This window comes from Thamnophis sirtalis, unplaced genomic scaffold, assembly GCF_051295495.1.
Source record: "Thamnophis sirtalis isolate CommonGarterSnake01/CBP01778 unplaced genomic scaffold, rThaSir2_p1.2 scaffold_2, whole genome shotgun sequence".
In the NCBI taxonomy this organism is placed as follows: domain Eukaryota; kingdom Metazoa; phylum Chordata; class Lepidosauria; order Squamata; family Natricidae; genus Thamnophis; species Thamnophis sirtalis.
In genome coordinates, this window is record NW_028261382.1 from 133,901,161 (window position 1) to 133,927,499 (window position 26,339).

At 31.9% G+C, this 26,339-nt stretch overlaps 1 protein-coding gene across 7 annotated transcripts in view; it reads left to right on the forward strand.

The window, feature by feature from the left end:
* Positions 1-26,339, forward strand: part of EYA1 (EYA transcriptional coactivator and phosphatase 1) — an 80,450-nt gene that overhangs the window by 31,664 nt on the left and 22,447 nt on the right. For 4 of the 7 annotated variants that reach the window (XM_087706948.1, XM_087706947.1, XM_087706946.1 and 1 more), the window contains 6 exons: positions 586-723; positions 3,808-3,890; positions 6,283-6,469; positions 8,591-8,727; positions 10,057-10,140; positions 18,894-18,983. In XM_087706948.1, the coding sequence (XP_087563074.1) occupies positions 586-723; positions 3,808-3,890; positions 6,283-6,469; positions 8,591-8,727; positions 10,057-10,140; positions 18,894-18,983 (719 nt within the window). The remainder of the gene's footprint in view (positions 1-585; positions 724-3,807; positions 3,891-6,282; positions 6,470-8,590; positions 8,728-10,056; positions 10,141-18,893; positions 18,984-26,339) is intronic. The other 3 variants (XM_087706949.1, XM_087706952.1, XM_087706951.1) reach the window with 1 other exon arrangement.

The window sequence follows — 26,339 nt, forward strand, 5'->3', positions numbered from 1 at the left end:
TTTCTAGTCATAAAGTATTTAATAGGAAACATCCAGAAAAATATATATATTAATGACTTCGTATTTGTTAAAACTGTTATCAGATACTTCATGCCTTCAAACTAAAATGATGTTTTATTATTGCTACTTCATGCTGTCCATCATATTTGTCTCTATATAGAGAAATTTTGGAGGAATATGTCCATTCACAAGACCCTTATTTTATATTTACTCAACAGTTAAACCCACCAAATTTTAAAGGACATAAATGTAATATTCTATGTTGAAATTCATTTTTGGACTAGCCCCACTGAACTCAATTGAAGTTGCTTCCCAGTAGACATTCATACAGTTTCACTCTATATAATATAACCTAGGATTTGTTGATCAACAAATTATATTACATTACATTATAATATATTACAAATTATATTAGTTTATCTAGATTAAATATTTAAATTATAATGATTACATTCTTTTGAAATAGATAATGAATTGTGGTTTAGTATGCCTTTCCAGTTCAATGAATGAATCATTATGTGATTTATTAATGCCCTCTAAGTGTTGAAAATGAACAAATAGCTTTGCTATCACTAACTGATTTAGGTGCATTGTGGGCAGGCATCAAGACAGAAGGTGGATTGACGCAAACACAGTCACCTGGTCAGACAGGCTTTCTGAGCTACAGTGCAAGCTTTAGCACTCCTCAACCAGGACAGGCTCCATATAGTTACCAGATGCAAGGTCTGTATAAATGATTATAATTCATTTGGTTTTAACATATCATTTTGATTTATTAAATTCAAACTTTAATTCATTCAGTGAACCATTTGGTGATGGTTATATAATTTAAATATTTTTTATTTGGGTCATTCCACAGAAGCCCTGAATATGCCAACATAAATTATTACATGAATACAAGATTGATATTTACAATGAAAACACCATTAATGTATTTTGGATTATAAATATTCTAGCCTCGGAAGTGGAAAGAGTGACAGTACAAGTTTTTTTTATTGTCTGGAAATCAAAACAAACATTTTTATACATGTTTTACTGCTACAACATCTGTACATATTCATATAAATTGTAGTTAGGTGGGGCAGGACTTATTGCAAGTTAATTGTTCTTGTGTTTGAACATCTGAATACAGTTTGTGAATAACCATTTTTCATTCAAGCCACCAGTTTTAATGATTTTGCAGTATCAACATGTTCAAAATTGTTACTGCTTTTAGAATTCCATTTCTTAAAGTCTAAATCTTCATCACAATAAATTACAATAGTGTGGGGAAAATGACAAAAATATAAATCTAAGTTGAGACAGTTATATCCATAAGTATGGGTTTTTTAATCTGAAAATTTAAAATGATCTCTCAAATTAACTTGTTGGTACAATTTAGTTAATGTTGGAAGACAGTTTTGGAATTTGTTTAAGTATAAGAAATTACCAATTGCAGATTAAATGTGTCTTCAATAGTGTACATTTTTTCTAATAAACTATATATTTTATGCTACTATTTTTTAAAAAGAGTACTCTTGAAATAAGAATTGAAATGGAATGAAAAGAAACAATATCTAAATTTAAAGTGTCAGGTTCAGCACCTACAGACATAATGGTTGTGAATATCTGTAGCTTGGATGTACGTGGGACAAACATCACATCAATTAAAACCAAGATCCACGAACTCTTGCTGGCAGTCAAACACCACAATTCCAAATCCTTAATTTCTACCCACACTGACACCAAACAACACCAATTCAATTGGAGCAATACAAAAGTCATCGGTCACACTCCCAGCCGCCACATGAACTTGTGAGTTCATTGAAGCCTGGCACTCCATAAGCAATTCCAACAACAGACACACTGACCTACAACCAACCTATTAACCCCTCAAAATCCAACTCAATCACACAGCCAACTAGAGACAGCACTGACTCTCAACCAACCCACACAACCCCTGACCAGCAGTTCACCTCCTAATGACCCTGACCTGATATAATCTCCTTATCATAAGACCCGTCATAAGACCCATAACAAGACCTATCACAAGACTCATTAATTATTCACAGCTAACCAATCACAAGATCCTCACTTGACACACCCATATCTGAAGCCCTTATACACAGAAGAACACTGATATTGGCATCCCTAAACTCTGCTGAAGATGTTACCTATCCCAGTGATGAAATGTTGGAAACCAACTCAAAAGCTCGGAGAATGAATCCTCACCCTCAGCTTACAGAAGTATTATGAAGAACAGAAATGTTAACATACTAACTAGGTCGAGATTACCTTTTAGAAAACATACACAGAATCCACAATTAAGAATTAAGGTTAAACTATATATTTAATCTATGGTCTAAAATTACCACTTTAATCTTGCTGGTAACAATGACTTTATCATATATTTATTCTATATTTGCTAAATAATAACATGATTTAGAGTAACAGTCAGTGTAGGTACTAATGAATGTGTCATATTGTTTTTATTCTTAATATATGAATATTTTTTTCTGAATGCTAAATAAAATTTGTATAACTAGCAAACATTTTCAAAGCTATATAAACTTTTTATTATTTAAAACATGTCAGCCAACCCAACACTGGTGTTTTACATATTACAAATCTTATAATGCCTATTCAGAATTAGGACAACAGAAAAGTATATATAAGAAGCATAAAGAATTATAGATCAGTGTCATCCTATTTAGCACATCTCTTTCTTTTCATTTTTGGGTATAAGTTCAGTTTGCTTTAAAAATAGTTACAAAACTATGTCAAAAATATACATTGCTGCAACAGAGAATAAGTTTTTCTTCTTTTTCATAATCCCATTTGACAAGATTATCAAATGAGTAAGACAGTTAAAGGATTATTTACTTCAATTTTTCTGTATATAACAGTATTTCTATCAATTACTGATTTTTTCTTTATTGCTTTTTTAAAAAAAATCCATCCTTCACATGTTTTCCTTCTAAGTATCCATATGTTCAAATTAGCTTTTGGGCATAAAAGGAAGTACAGCTTTGTAGATAAAAACATTAAAACAAGAAGACCATCTGTCTATTTGGGAAATGAAATTGACAGTGAATTGCAGTATCTAGACCCTTTTAGTCAGTGGCCTTTCTAATTGAAATGCCATGTAATAATACTTTGTGTATCAGGAGAAACAGTAATTTCTCAAGAAAGAGAAAAGTGCTGCCCAAGGCTAAATAGTGAATAATACTAAAATAATTTATAATTATCTGTGCCACTATTAGACATAACACAGGTTTGCCTTTAGCTAAAACTTTTTCTTTCTATAGCAAGAAGGTATATGTAGTAATATTAAACTGCTTAAACTGAAAACTCTGAATATCTAGTTTCTTCCAGGATCAATAGAAATTAATTTTAATGTAGTTTATGTCCTGTTCTTGAATGTCCCCTGTTTAGCCACTAAGAGAACAGAATGTTGAACTAAATATTAAGAATGTGCATTATATTTTTAATTCAAAGCATTATAAAGATTTGTTTTATCTTGAGTTCAAAACAGATTGTTCTCACCTTACTATTCTGTGCTTTGAACAGTTCTGTTTCTAATTTGCAACTGGTTTTTTTTAGTTCAAATGGGGCTAATATGTTGAGCACAAAATGGAGTTGTCAAAACAGCACTGCAAAACTTCCATTAAGATTGGAACAACCATGTTTACCTTAAGATGGTTTTTCAATCTTGCAACAGAACATTTCAAATTCAAAATATGTTTCACATCCCTGCAAGACATGTTTTAATCTAATTGAATGTAGTTATACTAATTTATATGCTTTCTCTTTAATGTTTTATTTCAGGAAGCGGTTTCACAACATCGTCTGGAATATATGCTGGAAATAATTCGCTTACAAATTCTACTGGATTCAATGGTTCGCAGCAGGTAAATATGAGAGGTGGGGTTATTTGAAACATTTTTCTCACTTTTTATTGAAGTATCAGTGTACCTTTTCTATAAGAATGAACATTGACTTCCTGCCCTTTGTTTATAATCTTAAATACATGGCACAAAAAGAATATGCAATGGATAGACAAAAGCAGAAAAAGAAACACTTGGTAGGATTGTGGAAATTAATTGAAAAAGTGTTTAGATGGCTTGCAAGCATAAGTATAGTTCAACCTTTTTAAAGCAAATCATAAAGAAAATGCCATTACATTATGAATTGCCTTAATTTTAATGAGCAGTTGAAGTAGTTGGGTTGCTTTAATTAATGTCAGAGAAATGGTATGGTTTGATGAACTCTGAAGCATTTCTGAATATTTTCAGTGTTTATACTCTTAATCTTTTTCATTTAATATACTTCTATATATATTAATATCTTACAAAACATATTTTCTTCCACTGTGAGTTTATCCCATTTCCTAAATAGTCATTTGTTCTTTAAAAGTTCACCTGTCTCTTTTTAAAGATCACATCAATATCAGTACCTACAACTTTTTCTTGACCCACTTACTCTTGCTTGCCATTTTAATTTGATCTTTATCTAGTTTCTCTGTGATCAAACCATGTCAGTGTATTTTCTTCACATGAATCATTCTCTTTTGTATTTAATCCGCACCTTTAATGTTGCCACAAGAACTTATAGATTTATCCAAATATAAACCACCAAGAGGACATCATACTCACTTTTCATTTGACATTGAACCATTTTATTCATTCTTACATTTCCTTTATTTATATTATATACCACACTACCGCTTTTGGCAATCAACTTTTAGCTCATATGTTCATTCAAAACATTCCAAATTAAAGACTATTCACTCTAGTATATATATTTTTATTCAATGGAATAAATTTTATTTCTCACCTTTGTACATATCTGAATTGTATACTTGAACAATAAATATCTAGTCTATCCATTTCATGCCCAGCATGAAACCTAATTGAATTTCCCAGATGCTCACTGGCACTTCTACTACTCATAATTAAAGTACAACACCTTCCAAAGCACACTTACTGTAACAAACTAAATATTATGTATATTTTTGTATTTATTTTTGTTATATTTTATTTTCAATAGGATGCAGTAAAATATTCTTCCAATGACATGTAATGGATGCAGTCTTCACATACAAACAAGTTGTACTACCACTCAAAAAGAAATCATTAGCATACTTTTACTTGAAAACTTATTATGTTAACCTTCTTACAGCAATCATTATTCCTTTTCCTCAATTATCTTCAACACTATTGTGTATTTCCTTTTAGTTTGATACATACCTGAGAATGTATAAATCATTCTATGCATAGAATTGTACTAGTGAGGAGTGAGGGTCCTTGGTGTTCTCTGAGCTTGGTTTTTTTCTTGTAGACATTTCATTACCAAAACTAGGTAGCATCATCAGTGAGCACAACCAAGTTTTGGAAGCAACAAGTACCTCCAATTTCAACCCTAAGCTATAAATATTCTCTTTTTTCAATGCAGTAGTTCTTATAAAATGATCAACTGTATAAAGAGAGAGAAACAGCCTGAAAAAAATTGATTTTTCAGTGTGCTAATGGAATTGCTCTCCTTCTATCACCTTCCATCATCAAAGGGTGCCAGAGCCACCTTTTAAAAAACATTACAAAGCAAATACAGGTAGTCTTCAACTTATGACCTCAGTTGAGCCCCAAATTTCTTTGCTGAGTGAGATAGTTGCTAAGTTAGTTTTGCCCCATTTTACAACCTTTCTTGCCACATTTGTTAAATGAATCACCAACGTTGTTAAATTAGGAACACGGATGTCAAGCTAATCTGGTTTATAGACTTTGCTGGTCAGAAGGTTGCAAAAGATGATCACGTGATCCTGTGATCCTGGAATGGTCATAAATATGAGTCCGCTGCCAAATACATGAATTTTGATCAAAAGACCATGGGGATGCTGCAACAGTCATAAATGTGAAAAATGGTCATAAATCACTTTTTTCAATGCTGTGGTAATGGTCACTAAATGAACTGGTGTAAATCAAGGACTACCCGTACTTCACTCAGAAAAAGACAATTTGATATTATGGTATCTTGAACTTTGTGGTTTAGTTTTATTTTAGTAACAGAATTTTAAAGCTTTTAAAAAATTCAGTGTGTAACTTTCATTTTCCAAATTTAGTTCCATTTTTGTAGAAGCAGTTCCTATAATTATCTGTGCTTTAAAAATAAGTGTTAGAACAATAATTTATTTAAGGCTAAGGTAACAGAAAGTCCATACAGAATTTGAATTTATATTAGAAGTAAATAAAATGTAATTGCATGCTGATGGAAAGAGTAATTCAGCATTTATTTTGCCTCTGATAGGAATATCCATCTTATCCCACCTTTGGCCAGGGTCAGTACGCACAGTATTATAATAGTTCTCCATATCCCCCACATTATATGACAAGCAGCAACACCAGCCCAACAACTCCTTCCTCCAATGCAACTTACCAACTTCAAGAACCACCAACTGGCATCACAAATCAAGCTATAACAGATCCTACAGCAGGTAATTGTTCTATTGTATTACCTCAATAAACATATCATATGCATAAAGATACATTTATGTTATTGTTTTGTCAGTACCGAAAAGATGGGTGGAAGGTAAATTGTATAGCAATGAATTTTCAGATGCAAGATTTTCTACAGTTTTTGCAAAATAGTCAAAGTTTGCAGTAATAAAAATTGCAAGAAGAGGAATAGTATTTAAAGAATCTGATTTGCTTACTGAAACTATTTTAGGTGCTGGGCTAAGAGTAAGAGTGAAGTTTTGTAGCTGGTTATATTGTATGTAAATATGCTCAAACAAACTCAGTGAGATTTGTTTCAGAATAAGTTCATAAAAATAGTTCCAGAACAAGAACCTTTTGAGAAAAACAAACATTTAGCCACAAAACATTAAGTACAGGTTTTCCCCGTCGCGGGTACAGAGGTGGGAGATTTAGAATTGCATTTCTGGCTGCTCTATTTATGGCACAACCAAAATTTCAAACTAGAATATGTATTAAATTTAAAGTAAATTCAATTACAACAAGTTAGGATCAAAAGATTATTATTTATACTTGTTCTCTTGGAGACAACAGATGAGAAGAAAAAGAACTAGAGCAAACCACAAAATACTGTACAAAGACCTATAAATAGAAGTAGAATGGCTATGGCAGGGGGATTGGACTAGAAGTCCTCCAAGATACTTTACAACCTTATTATTCTTTGTTCTATGTGCTAAAGCAAAGATAGTACCAATAGTAACATGCACCTAAGGTTCAATCCCAAAACAACTTTTCTATAGAAAGTTCAATGTGTTGAACATCTTGTTTCTCTATTCCCTCTTGTATTATGCTTATACTAAAATAAGAACTTAGACAACATACCTGGGTTATACCTCTCTGAAGAATTTTTGTTCTTACTGGCAAAGTGGAGGAGGAAATGTTTGAAAATTCATTTCATTGATTTTAGTAGCTGAATGTGCTTATATATGATTAGAATTAGAGACATTGCAGAAATAAAAGTTGGCATATTCAGATAAGAGTTTCAGGCACTAAGCTGATTTAATTCGGTGAATACATGAGCTAGTATTCTTGTCTTACTAAGTTATCAAATAGCTGTTATTGGCTTACATCTTTAGATATCAATACTTCCAAATGAACAAGCACTCTAGTATTCACCTGAAAATTGTCATAAAATCATCAGAGACTTTTGTCTCCTTTTTCCAAAGGAAAATATTGCTACTTCAATATAGATTGACTTTAGGTTGTTAATACAATAGATTGAGGAAGGATCCTTATATAAAGAACTCATGGGCCTTCTCGGAAATAAATATAAGAGAAATAAATATATATACATTCAATTTTTTGAAGAAATTGAATTAATTATACAAAGGTAAACCGAAACTATTATTGTAAGTCTATCATATTATGAACCCTGACCTTTCTGAAAAATCTCTATGGGAATCTTAATTCATATTATTTTCATTAACCCTATAATATAGTTAAAATTGATCATAAGCTGAAACCATGAGTAAGAATGTAAATTAGGCACACATGTGCTTATTTTGATAAGTACTGAAACCAAATTCTGTCCCAAATTTCTTTTGTACAAAGAACAGTTGTTTTGGCTACTGAAAAACACCATGATGTTTTTTCAGGAAAAAAGAATAATTGGAAGGATCTTTTCAAATAAATCTCTCCAACAAACTCTCAAAATTTATTTTTTGTCTTTATAAAAATTGCCATACCAATTTAGCCCCTCATTCATCATTAGCTCAACTTAAAGTAAAAGTTTTATGGTTATAATTTTTAAAACATGAGGAACAAAAAGGTATATTTAATTGAGATTGCTGAAATTTAGGCATTCTTAACTTTAGATGGGACATATTTTGAATTCTTAAAAATTGGAAGTCGTTTTTTAAAGCAATAAGCATTTGATAATAGACAAGAAGTGAACTTCCGTTATCTATTGATTGTTGTGGTTAAGATTAGAAAGAGCTCTTTCAGGCATGCTAATATTAACCCAAAATAAATGCTACAGTGAACACAAGATTGGCAAAATCTGTACAGTCTACTTAAAATTATGAAATTCAGAAAACTGCAATTGAATAAAAATATGAGCAATTTTCTCTTCTCTTTTCCAGCAGAGTACAGTACAATTCCTACAACACCAGTTAAAGATTCAGAGGCAGATAGGTTGCGTCGCAGCTCGGATGGCAAATCACGTGGCCGAGGCAGAAGGAATAACAATCCTTCACCACCACCTGACTCTGACCTTGAGGTACTAGATACAAAACAGCTATTTTATTTGTATATTGATTCATCCTTTTCAGCAGCATTAGGGAGAGTTGGTAAGGAAAGCAAAGGTGATTTCATGAAAACTCTTGAAAATTAGGTGAAACAACACTTAGCAACACTTGTATTTTTACAAGTGAGTTTTCTTCTATAAAATTATTCATCTGTAGATGAACTCCTATTGTTTCTTTCTCAAGGTAAAAGTTACAAAATCTTTTCAAACCTTACATTTTCAAAAGAAATACCGTATTTTTCTGACTATAAGATGCACTGGTGTATAAGACACACCAAGATTTCTAAGAAGTAAGTAAGAATTTTTTTTTTTTGCCTTCTCTCAGCCCCCAGCAGCACTCTGCAGGCTTCATCAGGGCTAGGGCAAGGCAAAAAACCCCCTGTTTTTGTCTTGTTCTAGCCCTGATGAAGCCTGCAGAGTGCTGCTGGGGGCTGAGAGAAGGCAAAAAAGATTCAGTTTTTGCAAAAAATGAACCATTTTTCACCCATTTTTTGCCAAAACGGGGGCATTTTTGCCTTGCCCAGCCCTGCTGAAGCCTGCAGAGGGCTGCTGGGGGCTGAGGGAAGACACAAAAACATCAGTTTTTGCAAAAAAACAGCCTGTTTTTGCAAAAATGGGATGTGGCGGCAGGGCTTCAGGAGCCCAAAAATGGCTGTATTTGGTGTATATGATGCAGCAACATTTGTATGTTCTTGGGGGTGGAGAGGGAGAGAAGGTGCGTCTTATACTCTGAAAAATTGGTAACTAAGTTACAATTAATGTTCTAGTAAGTTGATTGTGTTTATGGATACGACAAACAACTAATGAACTAAGACTGTGTGTTTCCATTTGAAAAACAATTTTTATTGTATAATTTGTGTTTGAATTTATAACATTCAACAATTAATTGACTATATACCCTTATTGCTATAAATATTTATATCTAGCTTTATGACAGATATATTTTATGACAGATATATGTATGGACTAAGGCTATGCTTACTTCAAAAATTGTTTGGAATATATATTTTGAAAGGCAGAGGAATATGAGCATAGTATGTCCCAGTACCTGAATTATTTTTAAAACTTTGCATAAACATGAAAAAGATATGGCTGCTTTAATAAGCAACCACTTTATATCTTTAGAAATTTTATAATATGTCATCATTGTTGACATTATATTATAGTATGGACATTGGTCTGAAATTGAATAAAAATAGATACGTTTATAATAAGTACAACTTTCAGAACAATTATTTTAGGTAATTCTACTATACTTTATAAAACATGACAAGTGTAAATATTTGTATTTTATTTTTATAGAGAGTTTTCATTTGGGATTTGGATGAGACAATCATCATTTTCCATTCACTTCTCACAGGATCGTATGCTAATAGATATGGGAGAGTAAGTATGAAATACAACATTTGTATATGTGTGCATGCAGAAGCAATCTATAGAAAAAAGCAATTATTGAAGCTAAAAGTAAAATAAAAAAATAATTGTCATTTAGGTTTCAGTTCTTATAAAGCATTGAAAGTGAATGGTCAATTCTGGAGATCATCTGGAAATCTGAAAAGAAATAACACCCTGGAAACATCCATATTGTAAAGAAATCAAAACATGTTTCTGTGTAGTTCATCAGGAGCTGATAGTGCTTTCAGAAAACCTTTAACAAATAATTTTAAAAGTAAAATCATTTATAAAGTTGCTTTTCAAACAAATAAATACATATTTGTATTTTAGTTGTAGTGTCTCTATAACAATACACTAGGAATGATGCACAAAATGGTGCAATGTCTTCCTGTTAACGTAACTAAAATTATGAATAACTTTTGGTATTTTCTTTATTACTGGTATATAAATTCCCTACTGAATTCTGGATGATAAAATGTTTGCCACTCTAAAAAATAGCATATTTTTAAATACATAAAATGTCCACTGGATAAAAGAAAAAAGGTACAAAATTATTAAATGAAATGTGTAATGTTAGAATTATTAAATGAAGTAAATCTAACTTATGATATGGATAAAAATCTTCAGTTCCAGCTTTTTAATACTAGACAAATAAAATATTCAGTGGGAATTACATAAAGAACTTTCTATATATCTGTCAGTATTATCTATTTTTTTTAAAGATTAGTATATCACAAACTGTACTGATACAATGCGACTGTAATGAAAAATAAATCTTGATATTAAATAAATGGGCTGATGAAAATTGGTTACATGGTACAGGGTTATGATATGATAAAATATTTCATTAATGGATGGATTATGTGACATCAAGTTTTGGTGATCAAATAGCTAGATTTTCTCCATGACAATCTCTCCCTTCCAACTCCATGATTTTACGGCAGAAAATCCTCTGAAGAAAGGCTTCTTCAGAGGGCTAGGTCTTTGCATAATTTGTCCAAGTAGAATAATTTGAGGATGGCTGGTTGTACTTCTGGTGAGAACTTTAGATTAATTTGTTCTTTGAATCATTTGTTTATTTTGCCTATCTATAGAGTTCCCAGGAAACTTTTTTAACATCATATTTCAAAAGTAAAGATTTTCTCTGTCCAACTTTAAATTTGCCTGCAAAATGTTGACCTATATAGACCCATCATGGCATCTGAATATCTTTTCTTAGGCCTTTGTTGCTTCTACAAAGTGCTAATTTGCAGCATATTTCTTGAAAGCTGGTCTCCCTCACCATTCCCTGTTGATAGTTGATCCTGTCAAACCATCTTCTGTTTCAACATTTCTATGGTCAATTTTAAGGCTGGTTGTTGTACCTGTTATAGATATTCTTCACCTAACTAACAGTTGGGACCAGCAGCTCTGTCAGTTAGTGTCACAGTAATTGATACATCACATGACCACAACATGAAAGTTTACTGCTGGCTTCTCCATTGACTCTTGATTGTCAGAAAATGGTTATGAAGTGTGCAAACAGTGATCATGTGACTGTTCAAAGCTGCAATGATTAGGGCACTTGGCAACCAGTTGTGAACAGGTTGCCATGTATTCAAAATGTTGTCTTGTGACTGCAGGATAACACTATTTTACAGCATCTGGAAGTACTCCACACACACTCATTCCAAAACCATCATGACTACAAACAGTCATTAAATGACTGGTTGTAAGTCAAGGACTTGTAATGGCAATCACTATTGAGGCACACTGCAAAGATCATAATTGGGCCATGAAGCTAATTTTTCAACACTGTTGTAGGTTTGAATGGTTACTGAATGAATGATAAGAACTAAGGACTATTGTAGAAATGAAATTCAGACAAATAAATGATTCAATTTACGATTGCATCTCTTTTTTAAAAAGTGGTGCAGATATGTATAGCTTGAAGTAGGCAATAGAGTTAAAAATTAACTATATAGAAGATACAGTTGCTATCTCCATTTTTTACTACAGTAAAATTCTATATTATTATTTTAAATGTACTTTTTACACACTAAAAGTCAGCATATGATATACATATTTAACTTTAATAATAATTTAAGAAAGAAAACAGGAACTAATAATAAGTAATATTTATAATGAAGGAAATGAGGAAAAATGAAATAAAAGAACAAGCCAAAAGTGCAGAAAAAAATATAAAGAAGTGACTTCCAATTTTCTTTTCAATTTTCAAGTGAAAATTAAACTCTTACTCTGTGGTTAGACCGTTACTTACATGTTACTATAATATAAATTATATTTTTTCCAGTTATTTATCCATTAATCCTAAAAGAAAAGTATAGTTTCAGATTTTTCAGCAATAGCCTTCCTTGAATAAAGCTTGGTGAGGGGAGCAGAAAGTAGGAAGCCTCCATTAACTGAAAGCATAACATTGGATTTAATTATTGATATGGACATGAACAAATGGTTGTTTGTGAGACTCATTTAATCATTTTTTTCACATTAATCATGATAGTAGTAAAAGTCTTAGAGGAGAGAATTATTATATTTCTCAGGAATAAAGTATATAATTTGAATGCTGTTGAAAAACAGTTTTCTGTGAGCATTATCTTGAATATAAATAACTAACAGCTGTGTACATATTATGCTGAAAAGAAAGTATAGAAGTAGTGGGATATGTTCTTTGAATATATGCAGTGATGCCTTCTGTGCATCTGTGGCTATTGGTTTACTACTTATTAGTTCACCAGTGACCAGCTGGGAGGCATTATGAAGTGGACAGGTCCTCCTGCCTGACAGCCCAAATTGTCCTGCAAAACATGGAGAAAGAATTAGAAAGTAGAGAAAGTAAAATAACTCAAATAAAACATCAAGTTATATATTGGCATTATGTACATGAATGTCAGGCTTATGTAATGACTCTTTCGTGTTCTCATTGTCAAATACTGATTTTTAATTCTTCAAAAAGAAAAGTGATTGTTTGCCAGTTTAGATTAAATGGAAACTAAATTAATTCAGATAAAGAAAGCGATAGGAGATCACTGTTCAGAAGACCATTAAACAAAGATTGGAACTTAGCTAAAATTCTGATAATTTGTTTATGTAGCGGTACTTATGGTTCAACACCTCATCATTTGAAGTTTTGTAGTATTAATATGAACTTATTTTTCTTTGATTTAATTGTAAGAGATATATGTCATAACATGCTACATAAAAAGAAGGGGAAAGCCCAACTTCATTCATAGAAGTATTCAATTCTGACTTTCCAGTTAACTAGAAAATAAGCTGAGGCAGGGGAAAAAACCTGAACTTTCCTGTTTTTCAACTCTTATTTCACCAGAAAACAAAGGGAGCAAGAATTTTAAGATGACATGCTAATATGGGCTGTAATAAATCCTAATAAATATGCCATTTGTATTTATAAATGGTACTTTTTAAATGGTTCATTGCACTTTTCAAACATTTAATTTTGCAATAATTATTCAAAAAATTAAAATAACAAAGATTAAGAATCTAGTTTTCCATTATTTTATCTCAGTTTACATGCCAGTTCTGGCCACTATTGTGTTGAATAGTGTTGAAGTATAGAATCTTTAAAACAATGTTGCGCTATTTAATATTTAAATTCTCTGTCAGGATATTTATCCTATAGACAGGGTCTAAGTGAGCAAAGAGATTTTAACTCCAAAGACATGTAGAGGGTTAAAACACAATCAGCTCTAAATCAGCTCTAAATAAGATAATTTTTATCTTCTAGTTGAATGTAGATGAGAATTTGTAGTAGAAAACTAATATTGGTCATAATAATAGGGTTCTGTCACTTTGGATGTGGGAGAAATGAATTGAATTAATGGTAATTGTGTGGACAATAGCTTAGATTTAGAGAAGAATTCAGGACTACAAGCTTTGTTCACCATTGGACTCAGAAGTTCTGAATATAAGATTTCTCAATTACTGTAAATGTGTACATGTCTAGCATTTAATTTAGTAATAGCTGAATTAGTTATCTCTTGAAACCCTACAAATATGAATTTATCTAGCGACCCCCAGGGGAAGAGATTTCTCTGTGGGAGCGCCTTCCCTCTGGAATGAGCTGCCCCTGGACCTTTGCATAATCCCCGACCGCCGGTTCTTCCAACGCGCCCTAAAAAGTTGGCTTTTCCAGCAAGCCGGACTGGCCTGAACAAAATAAAATAAATGATTGATTTAATTGTTAATTTTAATCTAATTTTTAAAATGTTATTGTTAATATTAATTGGGTTTGTTTTTGGATACTCTATCTAATTTCCTTTTTAACTTTTGTAATATGTGTTTTTTTTAATGTTGTACGCTGTCCTGAGTGCTTTGGGAGAAGGGCAGCATATAAATCCAATAAATAAACAAACAAACAAACAAACAAACAAACAAACATGTAGATTGCCTTTTCATTTTATTTAAGTTTAAATAATAAGTAAAATAATCTGATAGAACTTTACAATAATGATTACCTGTTTTTAATGATCCTAGTGTATTAAAAAAAGCTACTTGCAAGATGGTCCATGAATAGCTAGCATTTCAACTTTACCTCACTTAACTCTTTCATGTTCTTTAAATTACTTGCATCTGATCTTTATTTCTTTATCTTGGCCCCCAAACTTATCTTCACTTTGAAATTGAATATGTTTATTTTTTTGTTTTTTAACTTTGGTACTAAGTTTTTTGTAACTACCACTGCTATACTATAGGCAAGCTGATTGGTTTGTTCGATATATGTTATTTTGACAGAAAGATCTTATTCTCATCTTTCATTATAGCTGCCACAAAATTGGGGACGGGGCACTACTTTATTGTGTTGGCAGTCTTTATCTTCCTACTGGCGATTGTGCATATGCTATATTTTTTATTTTGATTCTTCTTGTCAGAGAGTCAGTTCATAGATTGTTACAGAGCTGACCTGTGCTATTAGTTCTTTTGTTATTACTTGTTCTAAGTCTTATAGCGCTGGACAACTATAGTGTGGTTCCATAAGTTCATAAAAAATAAACAAATAAAGTTTGTTATTTATATACAGTATATATTATATATTAAATGCAACCCATGACAATTCCTTTTCACTTGATGAGGCCCAGGCAAGCCAAACATTGAACAATCATTTTATAAATTATCATTTATATCAGACATTCCCTCTATATTTCCAATTTTTATTTCAGTCTTTTGTATTGCTCTACCGTAGGTAGCCCTTGACTTGTGACCACAATAGGGACCATAAAATCCATCATTAAGTGGTATGATTATTAAATTTTATGATCTTTTTTGACACAGTCATAAGGGAATCACTATGGTTGTAAACTCAACATCACATGGCTGCAACTAGCAGCCTTTTCTATTGGCTTCCCAATTGACTTTGTTTGTTAGGAACTGTTTGGAAATGTATCACAAATGGTAATCACATGACCACAGATGCTGCAACCATCATAAATGCATGACAGTTACCAAGCACTTAAATCACAATCGCATTATTTGTAGGGATACTGTGACAGTCAGTGCAAGGACTGGTCTTACTTTTTTTTCCAGAACCATTGTTACTTCAAACAGTGACTAAATGAATAGACATTGAGTATGGACTGTCTATATTGTTTTTGGGTTTTCTATTGTCACCGTTTTTCTGAACTTCTTCCAATTCTGTATCCCTGAATAGTTTATTTCTAATAATCAATCTCCTTTTATTGTTCAGCAATATTTGAGTTTGAATAAATTATTTTTAAAATTCATACATTCATTTTAAGTAGCTTCATATTTTTGGTTCCAATTTATAATAGCTTGGTTTTTGAATCACAGTATATTGTTGCCTTTTTTGTGGTTCTTCTTTCAATAATCCTACAGGGCTATGTTCTGGTTACTCAGGCATCCTGAGTCCTGATGCCCACTTGCCAATAGTTATCCAGGAACTGTAACACCTGATGCGGTCCTTGCTGAACCAGATCATTGACTGATCAGGTCATTGAATCTGGTACAGGATTCTTTTTCTATTTACTCACTATAGTTAATGGACTGACAGCTACACATAGTCAAACACTTTGAGACATCTCTGGCCTGAATAACTCTTCTGATAAAATACACTAATGTCAGCAGAGCTGTCAATCTCAACAGAGTATTAAAACTCCATCCCCCTGACAATGGGTGTCCATGGGGAAATTATTATTGTTATTATGTTGTGATTTATTACATAGTCATCCAAATGTTTAGACATCTTTGTCCCTCCCAGGGATCTGGGTTAAGCTGATTTTGTTTAATAATGTTTTAAGGTATCATAATAGGATGTAAGCTTCCAAGTAAAGCTGCCTTTTCCAATTGACTGATGGTGATTTTGTCAATGCTGATGGTATTCCAGATGTTTTGGAATTGTACCCAAGGCAGTTATAATTATTGGTACTATCTCTCTTTTGACAGTTATTTTACTTCTAAGTCTTTGTGTTTTGTAAATTTGACCAGTTCTTTCTCACATTCACCATTCAAACTTTTTTGCCTTTCTTATTGACAGTTATTAAGGCTAGAGTGTTATGTGGAAGGAGCTTGTCTGTTTGAATTGCAAACCCCATAGCACTTCAGGTTTTTTTTCATTTTCTATTATCATGTCTGTCTTGTGGCCCCACCAATTCTTCATTGTAGGCAAGTGGTATTTCTTGCAGATATTGTTGCTACTTTGTCATGCCATTGTTTTTAATCAGTCTGGACGATCTTGCAGCAGCTAAGTAGGTGGTCCATTCTTTCGTCAGCTTGCATTTGCTGTTGGTTGCTTTCTTCTTCTTCTTCTTTTTCCTAGTCCTTCATTTTATTTCCATTTTGGGCTGGTGAATTAATATATCTATAGTCAACTGGAAGGTTTAAATGTAGATCACCACTGTGTATTTTATTTAAAAGTCAAGAAGGGATTTTTTCTTTGAGAAAAGACTACAACGAAATATTAGGCTGTATCTCTATATGTACAGGTGACACTCGAAAAATTAGAATATCGTGCAAAAGTTCATTTATTTCAATAATGCAACTTAAAAGGTGAAACTAATATATGAGATAGACTCATTACATGCAAAGCAAGATAGTTCAAGCTGTGATTTGTCATAATTGTGATGATTATGGCTTACAGCTCATGCCATATGCACCGCCATCTTGTTTTTTTGCTTCTACAAATGCACAGAATCATTTTTAAGTACTGCACATGCACATATAGCATTCATCAAGCATGCACTGAGCAAACCAGCAGTAGCAGCAACTGGAACCCACCCCTGATTCTTATGTATGTGTATATAAGTATATACATATTAGGTAAGAAAGGAATAGGAACAAAAAATATTTATTTGCTTGATTGATTGATGTGCCACCTATTTTGTGTAGCAGCAATTCTAGGCAGCTTCAGGAAGTTGCATATAGAGGTTTAACAATCTATGCCACTTGCATAGTTCCAAACAAGAGACCTTGAAATTGCTGTATCTTAAGGTCTATTACATAAAATATGCTTCTGATATAACAATATAAATTTTCAAGTTAAGAGCTTCCAGATGAGTATTTTTGTTGGCCTACCCAGAGAAAACAACTTTTATAAAAAGGAAAAAAATGCTTTACGGTGACTTCACTGATTTTCATATTTTAACTGAAACTTAGGGCATGTCTTAAAAGGAGGTGGTTTTATACATTAAGTAGATGTTTATATAAGCTGGTGCTCTGTATAATCAGAGTAACTTAGTAAGGTGTCCACAAGGAAACTGTATAGTATTGATTCTTTTTTAAAGCTGTAAAAACTCTTTTGTTTTTAAGAAGCCAATTTGTTAAGGAAATATATAATATGCATTTTTACATTTATTTAATGTTATGTTTTGTATTTTTAGACCACCATCCCCCTTAAAGAAGGGCTCTGGGTTGCGTATAGTAAAATATCAACATATAAAAGAGTATATAAAATTAAAGTTAAAATATTAAAGTTTTAATATTTTAATTAAAAAAAATTTAAAAAATTAAATGTGGTGCTACTACTTACATAATAAATGAAATACAATATACATCAGCGTATATATTTTTTATAAAGATTCTATAAAGAGGTAGGTTTCTAGTGGTTCAGCCCAGATCGGGCGATGGGAAGCTCTGCCCACCCACCCGGATGCTTCTGTGCATGCACAGAAATGTTGCGGGGGCACGCACAGATGAGCAAACCAGTAGTAAAAAAATTGGAAACCCACCACTGATTCCATAACAATAATATAGTCCTGAACTATTACAGCAATAGCATTTGGACTTATTTACAGTTCCATAGTCCTTTACAGCACTCTGACCAATTTACAATGTCAGGTTTTTACTGACCTCCGAAGGATGAAACAAAGTCCTGGCTGTGGACATATTTAGCCTGTGATACTGCATTCTAACCAATGCACTACCACAGCTCCTATCCAGATACCCATTGTTAAGAAAAATCTGTAAATGTTTATCTCAACAATTGTAAAATAATGAGTGGAACAGACTGGAACAAAATAGAACAGAACAAAGTACAATAGAAATACAATAGAATAAATTTTATCACTAGTGACCTGTTGCCTTTTCTTATCATAGTACATGGTAATTGTTTTATTATTTATCCTTTTTTGTTATTTTTGTTGCATAATTTGTAATTAGGACATTATTTTGAGCCCATAAAAGTCCTCCTCCCCAAGGCAATTTAACCATAACAATTTATCTTCTTTTCTCTAATAAGTCTAACTTTTTTTCCTTTTTTGTCTCTTTTCTTTTATGAGGATCCCCCTACTTCTGTTTCACTGGGACTAAGGATGGAGGAGATGATTTTCAACTTGGCAGATACGCATCTGTTCTTTAATGATTTAGAAGTAAGTAATTATTATTTGAATGACACAGCAAATTTTTTAAAGACTAAATAAGTACTATTCCATAAGAGAGGATTTACACTGGCAAAATTAGTGCTCCAGAGTCCTTCTTTATCAGTTTATTTATACTAATTTCATGGTAATCGTCTGTCTGCTTCTAGGTGTAGCTAACTAATATGCAAGCCACTGTTTGTCATTGGTTTCAAGTACCTGTCTATTGGATTCCTGGCATAGGTTGAGATAGGAACAGTTCTTCTGTTCCTTGCTATTGGTATCTCTTCACAAATAATTTCTTCCCTACAATATTTACCCAGTTTCTTCATGTGGTTCCTCTTTCTCAGATTTCTACCCAAACCACTCAACCTATTGTGTTATCCACTTAAAGAAACTTAAATCTTTATCTACTGTTGTATGTATATATATTATTCCAAAAATATAAATTATCATTTGTTCCTTCTGGGTTTAATATCTGTTGGAAACTTTAATGGTCATCATAATTTTATTTAGTATTAAGATATTAATATTTTGACTAAATTTGAAACATTAAAATATGATCATATGGTTACTGGCTAAGAAAGCATGCTATCTTCCTAATAATTACTTAAATTAAATTTCTTAGGTCATTTGAATCAGAGTAAGGAACTGTGTTGAAATTAAGTGAATTCAGTAATCTTGCATATGTTAAATGCCTTTTAGAAACTGAGTTTCTGTCTTCCCCAATACTACATTATGCTATTATTTTCTGCTATGCATCTTGTGGATGGTGTTTTTGTTGTGAAATCTATTGTATTTATTACGTTGTTTTATATTCCATCTCACAATTGCAAATCTGGGCTGCTAACACAAGGTTAAAATATCAACAAAACAAGAACATATTTGTTATTGATAGCATAGCACAATGAAACCCGAGTAACTGGTTCATACCTTTACAGTTATTATGATAAATGTTTCAGATCACAATGTTTATGTGAATAATAAAAACATAAGCAGACCTTTTGCATGAACTGTAGAAAATTCTAGTGGTTAGTTGTAATGTCAAACTTTAAAGAACCATATCAAAAGCTTAAAATCTTTAGTATTAATACCTCCCCCCACCCTAAAAGAATGTCCCTGATTATGAATAGTGTTTCCAACTCTTCTGTTTCTTTCATTTAACAATGGAAAAACAGACTTTGGGGTATTGTCATTAAAATTTCAAATACAGACAAACTCAAATTTTGCTTCTATCGTAATAAAGGCAGTGGTTTATTTAAATCTAAACCACTAAACAAGCTTGAGGAGCATTGCCAATAAGCATTAATCATCACAGTATTATTTTGTTAGAAAGTATAAATATACATTATTCTAGGCAGGCAAAAGAATCCTGAAGATTCACATACAACTTTTGTTTATCAAAGTTAATTGGCAACAATTGCCCTTTAAATATTTCCTGATGTTTCTTTTTCCCAAAATCTAACAAAATGTACCTTATTTAATAGATGAGCTGATATTATTGAAATTAGTGTGTGCAACCACTAAATGCGGTTTCTCAAACATCTGTCCTGTATTTCAATTTCATTTATGAAAGAAACTACTCAATGATATCTTAACAAGTTAACATAAAAATTATTATTTTGTATCTTAAATATGTAAAATAAACACTATTTCAAGTATTGCCAGTATGGCAATTTCATGTTGTACACACAAACATAAACATGTTTCAATATGAGATAACCTAACCAAGTGCATATATGAGATTCTGTGTTCTGATTATACAATACATAACTGAGTCCAAATTTCACTGAAAGAGTATTCTATCTTGATCCTGTGCCAAATAGCCTATAGTTTTTCCTAATCAAAATGGAATATACATCCATATGTTTTTAATAGTTGCATGCCATTATAATTGACCATAAATGTCTTAATTTAATTGTTAAATGTCAACATTCCATGGATTTGGTCAGCTCCACTGTGTATCAAGTGTGACTTTTAAGTTTTATTATTTTGAGCAGTAATTCCTCGCTCAACCCATAAAATTGATTTTGAAACAGGGATCTTACAAAAAGCAGTTTCTGGTATAGCATGAAGTATTATGATTCCAATTTAACATGTCTGAACTAGTGCTATGTGTCATATTAGTCCCTTTAATTAGAATATATTACAAGGAGTATTTTTCTGAGCAAAGTTTTATATAAGCAATATAACCTATAGATTTCACTACTTGTAATTGTGGTGATAATCACTAGCCTTGCTGACTTTAGGATGAGTTCAACAGATTCATGAAAAATAGAAGTATTAATGCTTACTAGCTAACTGTAGCTACAACCAATAAATTCATGGTCAAGAAGAACATTAGAATGGAGCTACATCTTTATGTTCTGCTTAAGTACCATTGAAAAACATTTTGTTGTGTCTGACACAGAATACTGGATTACAGAGACTTTTTATTCCACCTAGAGGTTTCTTTTGTATTGTATTTCATCCCTCCCCAAAACAGACTTATCCCTATTCCATAATTTTGTACATAAATAGGTCAGAGTAAATAATTTGTCTATACTATCTATCCATCTTGTGTTGAAAACAGGGAAAATATGTGGGACTTCTTTTTCAATACTCTTTAACATAGTTTGGGGAAAACAGCACGCTGTAATAAATACTGAAATTGCAGGCATTTTAGGCTAGTGAAACCATCAGTTTTATTCATGATAAGTCAAAGATAGATAGATATTAGATAGATGAATTGATAGGCAAAGTGACTATATTAGAGATGTTAGTTCTAATGAAAATATATGCAGATGTTTTAAATTTGAGGATTTTATTTCTGCTTACAAGATTACCTGTGTTTCCTGCTTCTTGCTGAGCTATGATAGCACTCTTTATTAAAGTGTTTTGGCACATCTGGTCTCAGGCAGAACCAGGAAATGTAGAGGCATGAAAAAATGTAAAACAATGGCAGGGCAGTTATCTGAGACTTTCAAACCTTTAAAAAGATTTGTTTCCCTTTGCATTGAGCTTTGAGTCTCTTTTTATTTAATCAACAATAGACAAACCTTTGTAAATTTAGTAGTATGATGCCTTTGGCTCTGGATCTTCCTGATTTTCTACTTCCTACTTTTTTTCTATGAGGTAGACCAATGGTAGGTCATAAGTTTCTTTCATTATAGATAAACTGAACGTGAAACAGCAATGAATAAACACTAGCTCCTGTGGTGTTTTCAACATCAGCTTATTCACCTATCTGAAAGCACTGAATTATGTATAGGCTTGCAATACAATATATTTGACCTTTTGGTTTGTTATATCTATTGGGTAAGAACAGTATCTATCCATATACATCTAGGCTTGTTTCAGGTATTACCTGTACATAGCATTTTAGTTTCTTTGGTATGACATGAGCTGACATGCTTCTTATCCTAAAAATAATTTGTTCCTTTCTTTTCCCTCTTTTCTTCACTAGCCAACTTGTAAATGGTTCTAATTTGACCTCACACACGATTGGTATTATGCCGGCAGGTTTGTGGAAATTGCAAACAAACTTACTAGGTCTGCACACCCACAATTTCAAATAGTGACAGCAAGTTGTTGCAAGCATAGGGTTTTAGAGTATAATTATATAGTCTAAATTATATACTCTAATAATTATTTCTGAAACAAAAAGTATGACACTATGGAATTGCAGCAATGTCATTTTCAATTTTTTCATCTAAATGATTTTTCTGTAATGTTCTACAGTCTTGAAAAAAACAGTGTGATATCTAGGAGTTTTCTACACGCCAGTGTTTATATTTTATTTACAATGGAACAGACAGATGCTGAATACATTGGCACCATAAGCATTTTCTTACTGAGTTAAGTTTTTAAGTAATGTGACTTATTCCTTAAAATACTTAATTGTGCCTGTATGCACATGCCTTTCATTTAATATGAATTTCTAGCAAATGTGTAGAAAAGTCCATGCAGTTTTTTTGGCAACATTTTGGAAGTAGTTTTCCCTAGAAAACTTTCTATGGTTCACTTAAAATTGTTTTTAAGTGAAAGTGTATTTAAGATTAATTGAAATAGCATATACCTTTTAGGTTTGATGCTCATTTTAAGTCTGAAAAAGAATTCAACAATTCTCTTAAAGTCATCCGTTTAATTAGAAAATCTCAAAATGATAACATTAATGCTGATTATAATTTAGGGAGAAATCATATATATTCTAACCACAGGTTTAAATTTATGGGTTTCTTATTTTTATGAACCTATTAGCATGCAAGGTAGAGTCATTGACATTAGGATTTAAATTGAAATGTCTTATTGATAAAAGTATAATTACCTTAACTGTACCTGTTTCAAATGTAGATGAAAAAATAAACAATGTTGCAGTTCATGATCTAAGAAATATTCACAATATCTACTAACATTAAAAAAATATTTAGCAAAGTTTATCATTAAATTACAACTGAGGCACTTGCTTATTTTCATTAAACTGTTTCTTACTTATTTTTCTACTGTGAAAAATACATTAAATTAAACTCTGTGTTGCTTGAAAGGAATAGTGTGGTGGCTGCCATTGATATAAAAATATAATATGCATTCTGTTGCAGAAAAATAAGACATTATTATTCTTTTAATAATTTATTGCAAAGAAAAATATTTTCTTATTTCTTCAATTTCTGTGCCTTACAATTTTTGTTTTAAAGCCCCTTTTTAGAAAACTCTTTCTTCAAAAAGTTTCTGTAGTTATCTTAAAATGCATGTTAATACAATATAGAGTTTAGAGGGGAAATAAAATACAAATTCATCAGATTATTTGTTTAATATTCACAAATCATCATTTTATATTTTAATGCATAGCTTGTTAGTTTGGTTACAGCATCCTAAACAAAATAGTTTCAGAAAATACTGACTCATACTGACATTAGTTATTGCTATTGAGGGGTCCAACTATTTCAATATGGTTTCCTGGTGCAGTTTTTTTTTTCTCTTTGTCATAATCAAGTAACCTCAGTATTAAGGGAATAGTTTCTTCATCATAATAGCAACTCTGTTATTTCTGTGCTGAGCTTTTTGAGGTTGAACTGATAAGAATTTGGAATGTAATCCATAAAGCAGTTAGGTGCCCCAGACTGATGAAACTACTGATTCTGACATAAATATTTAACTTTCCTTAGATTAGGTGTTAGCATATTATCACAAAATTATAGCATACTACAGTATTGTTGCAGGACATAATTCTGAATCTGAGTTATGAACATTGAGGCAGCAGCCATGGCCAAAAGTGTACCTTTATCCAATTTCATTTTATGCACAAGCTTTTACCTTTTTTGTTAGAGTGGCATATAAATCTCAGTGTTTTCAGTTATTACCTGAAAACCTAATTTCAAGGTGGCCAGGTGGTGCAGTTACATCATAATTGTACTGCTGCCAAGTTCTTTGCATGGTACTGTACTTGACAGGTGTCTGAAAATTCACCTGCTCCAAAAGATTTTTCTAAGCTGTTGATGGAAACTGGATATTGGGAGCTTATAAAAGCTCCACTGAATTCAATTCATTTTCACATCAGATAAAATGGTTCTATACAACTTTTAAACCATGCGGAATCTTTAAAACTGAAAAGGCGAACATGTTTATTCGAAGTAAAACTGTTTGCTTCATTAAGGATTTACTCGGACTTTCTTTTATACCCCATTAGTATATAGGCCACATTATTAATGATAAAGGGACAGCATTTCTGTAGATCTAATCTTTCTTTGAACCATAAATAATAGATTATTTTTCTTCTCACCCCCAACTCCCAGAAATTTAGGAATGTACAGAAAATGTCCTTTCCAGAATCAGTTCTGTATTACACAGATACATTTAATACTCTACACAATTGTAAGTAAAATAAAAGGTTTATTTAAAAATATTATATTTTAGAACTTCAAATTAATTCTTAATACATATCACCCAGAGATGGTATACAGCACGTTCTGACCAGTTCTAGAGAACCAGTAACGGAAATTTTGAGTAGTCCGGAGAACCGGTAAATACCACCTCTGATTGGCCCCACCCCATCCATTCTTTGCCTCCTGAGTCCCAGCTGATCTGAGGAAATGGGAATTTTGCAGTAACCTTCCCCTGGAGTGGGGAAGGAATGGTGATTTTATAGTATTCTTCCCCTACAATGCCCACCAAGCCATGCCACACACACCAAGCCATACTCATAGAACCGGTAGTAAAAAAAAATTAAATCCCACCACTGATATCATCATAATGATATTATTTGAATCCTGTTTTCTCTTTTCTGACCTCCCATGGCAAACTATAAATATGTAAAAATCCTACTTTACTCTGAAATATTTATTAATTTTGTCATTTCCCATCTTCCTATTACCATTACCCCCATTAAGTAATAATACTATTGCTATTTTATTACTAGACTTTAAGCCATACTGAACATTTTAATGAAAAAGTCAAAGAAACTTTTGAAAAGTAAAGGTAAAAGTAGAGGAAATAACTTAGCATTCACCACAAATGGTGACCAAAAAGGATATGGATATGGTGATATTATTAGTCAAATGCTGACTTTGCAAGTCATACAATAAAAGACATAGTATTTGCATGATCATATAGTTAGACTCCTGTCTTCCATAATGGTTCTGATATCTTAAAACATTTTTAAATCGGCAAGCCTGAACTAAACATATCATTATGATGCTTTTAAAAATTATCAAGCACAAATGATCCAGTTAGAATATACTAAATAACAAAATCCAGAAAACAAAAGGAGTATTTAATTTCCCTTCTTAGATCAAATGTTCTTCTAGAGATAGTTCTGGATGTGTGGACAACCTTTTGTTTAAATTTACCCTATGATTATGTCCTGAGTGGACTCTTAATAAATGGTCAAAAGTCACAATCCTTTCATTACCTTAAAAGATAATAAAGATAAGGGGGGATCTAATCTGAACATCTGGTTGACTCTCTAATAAACCATAATAATAAATATAATAAAGATAAGTCTACTGAATTTTTCCAATAGATAATTATTGTTTGTTGTTGCAAAAAATGAAAAATTAAATTTTTATATAGTTACAATTATGAGACCTTCAAAAATATGTTTGGTTGCACAATCTTGTCAATTTGTATGAATTTTCTTAGTGCAAAATGAAATGAAATTACTTTAAATAGTATGTTATAGCTTTCATTATTACATTTTTTTCAATTTATATTATCTCTATAATTCTTAAAATATTTTCTAGTTTGTCAGTAACCATCTTAAATCACATTGCTTCCCGCAAAAGTTGTTATTTTTCTAACCTGGAACTATTGTTAATGTAAAATGAGATTACAGAAATTGTTATGGTATAACTACAACAACTTGCTCAGAAGAATGGCATTCTTCCAAGATTG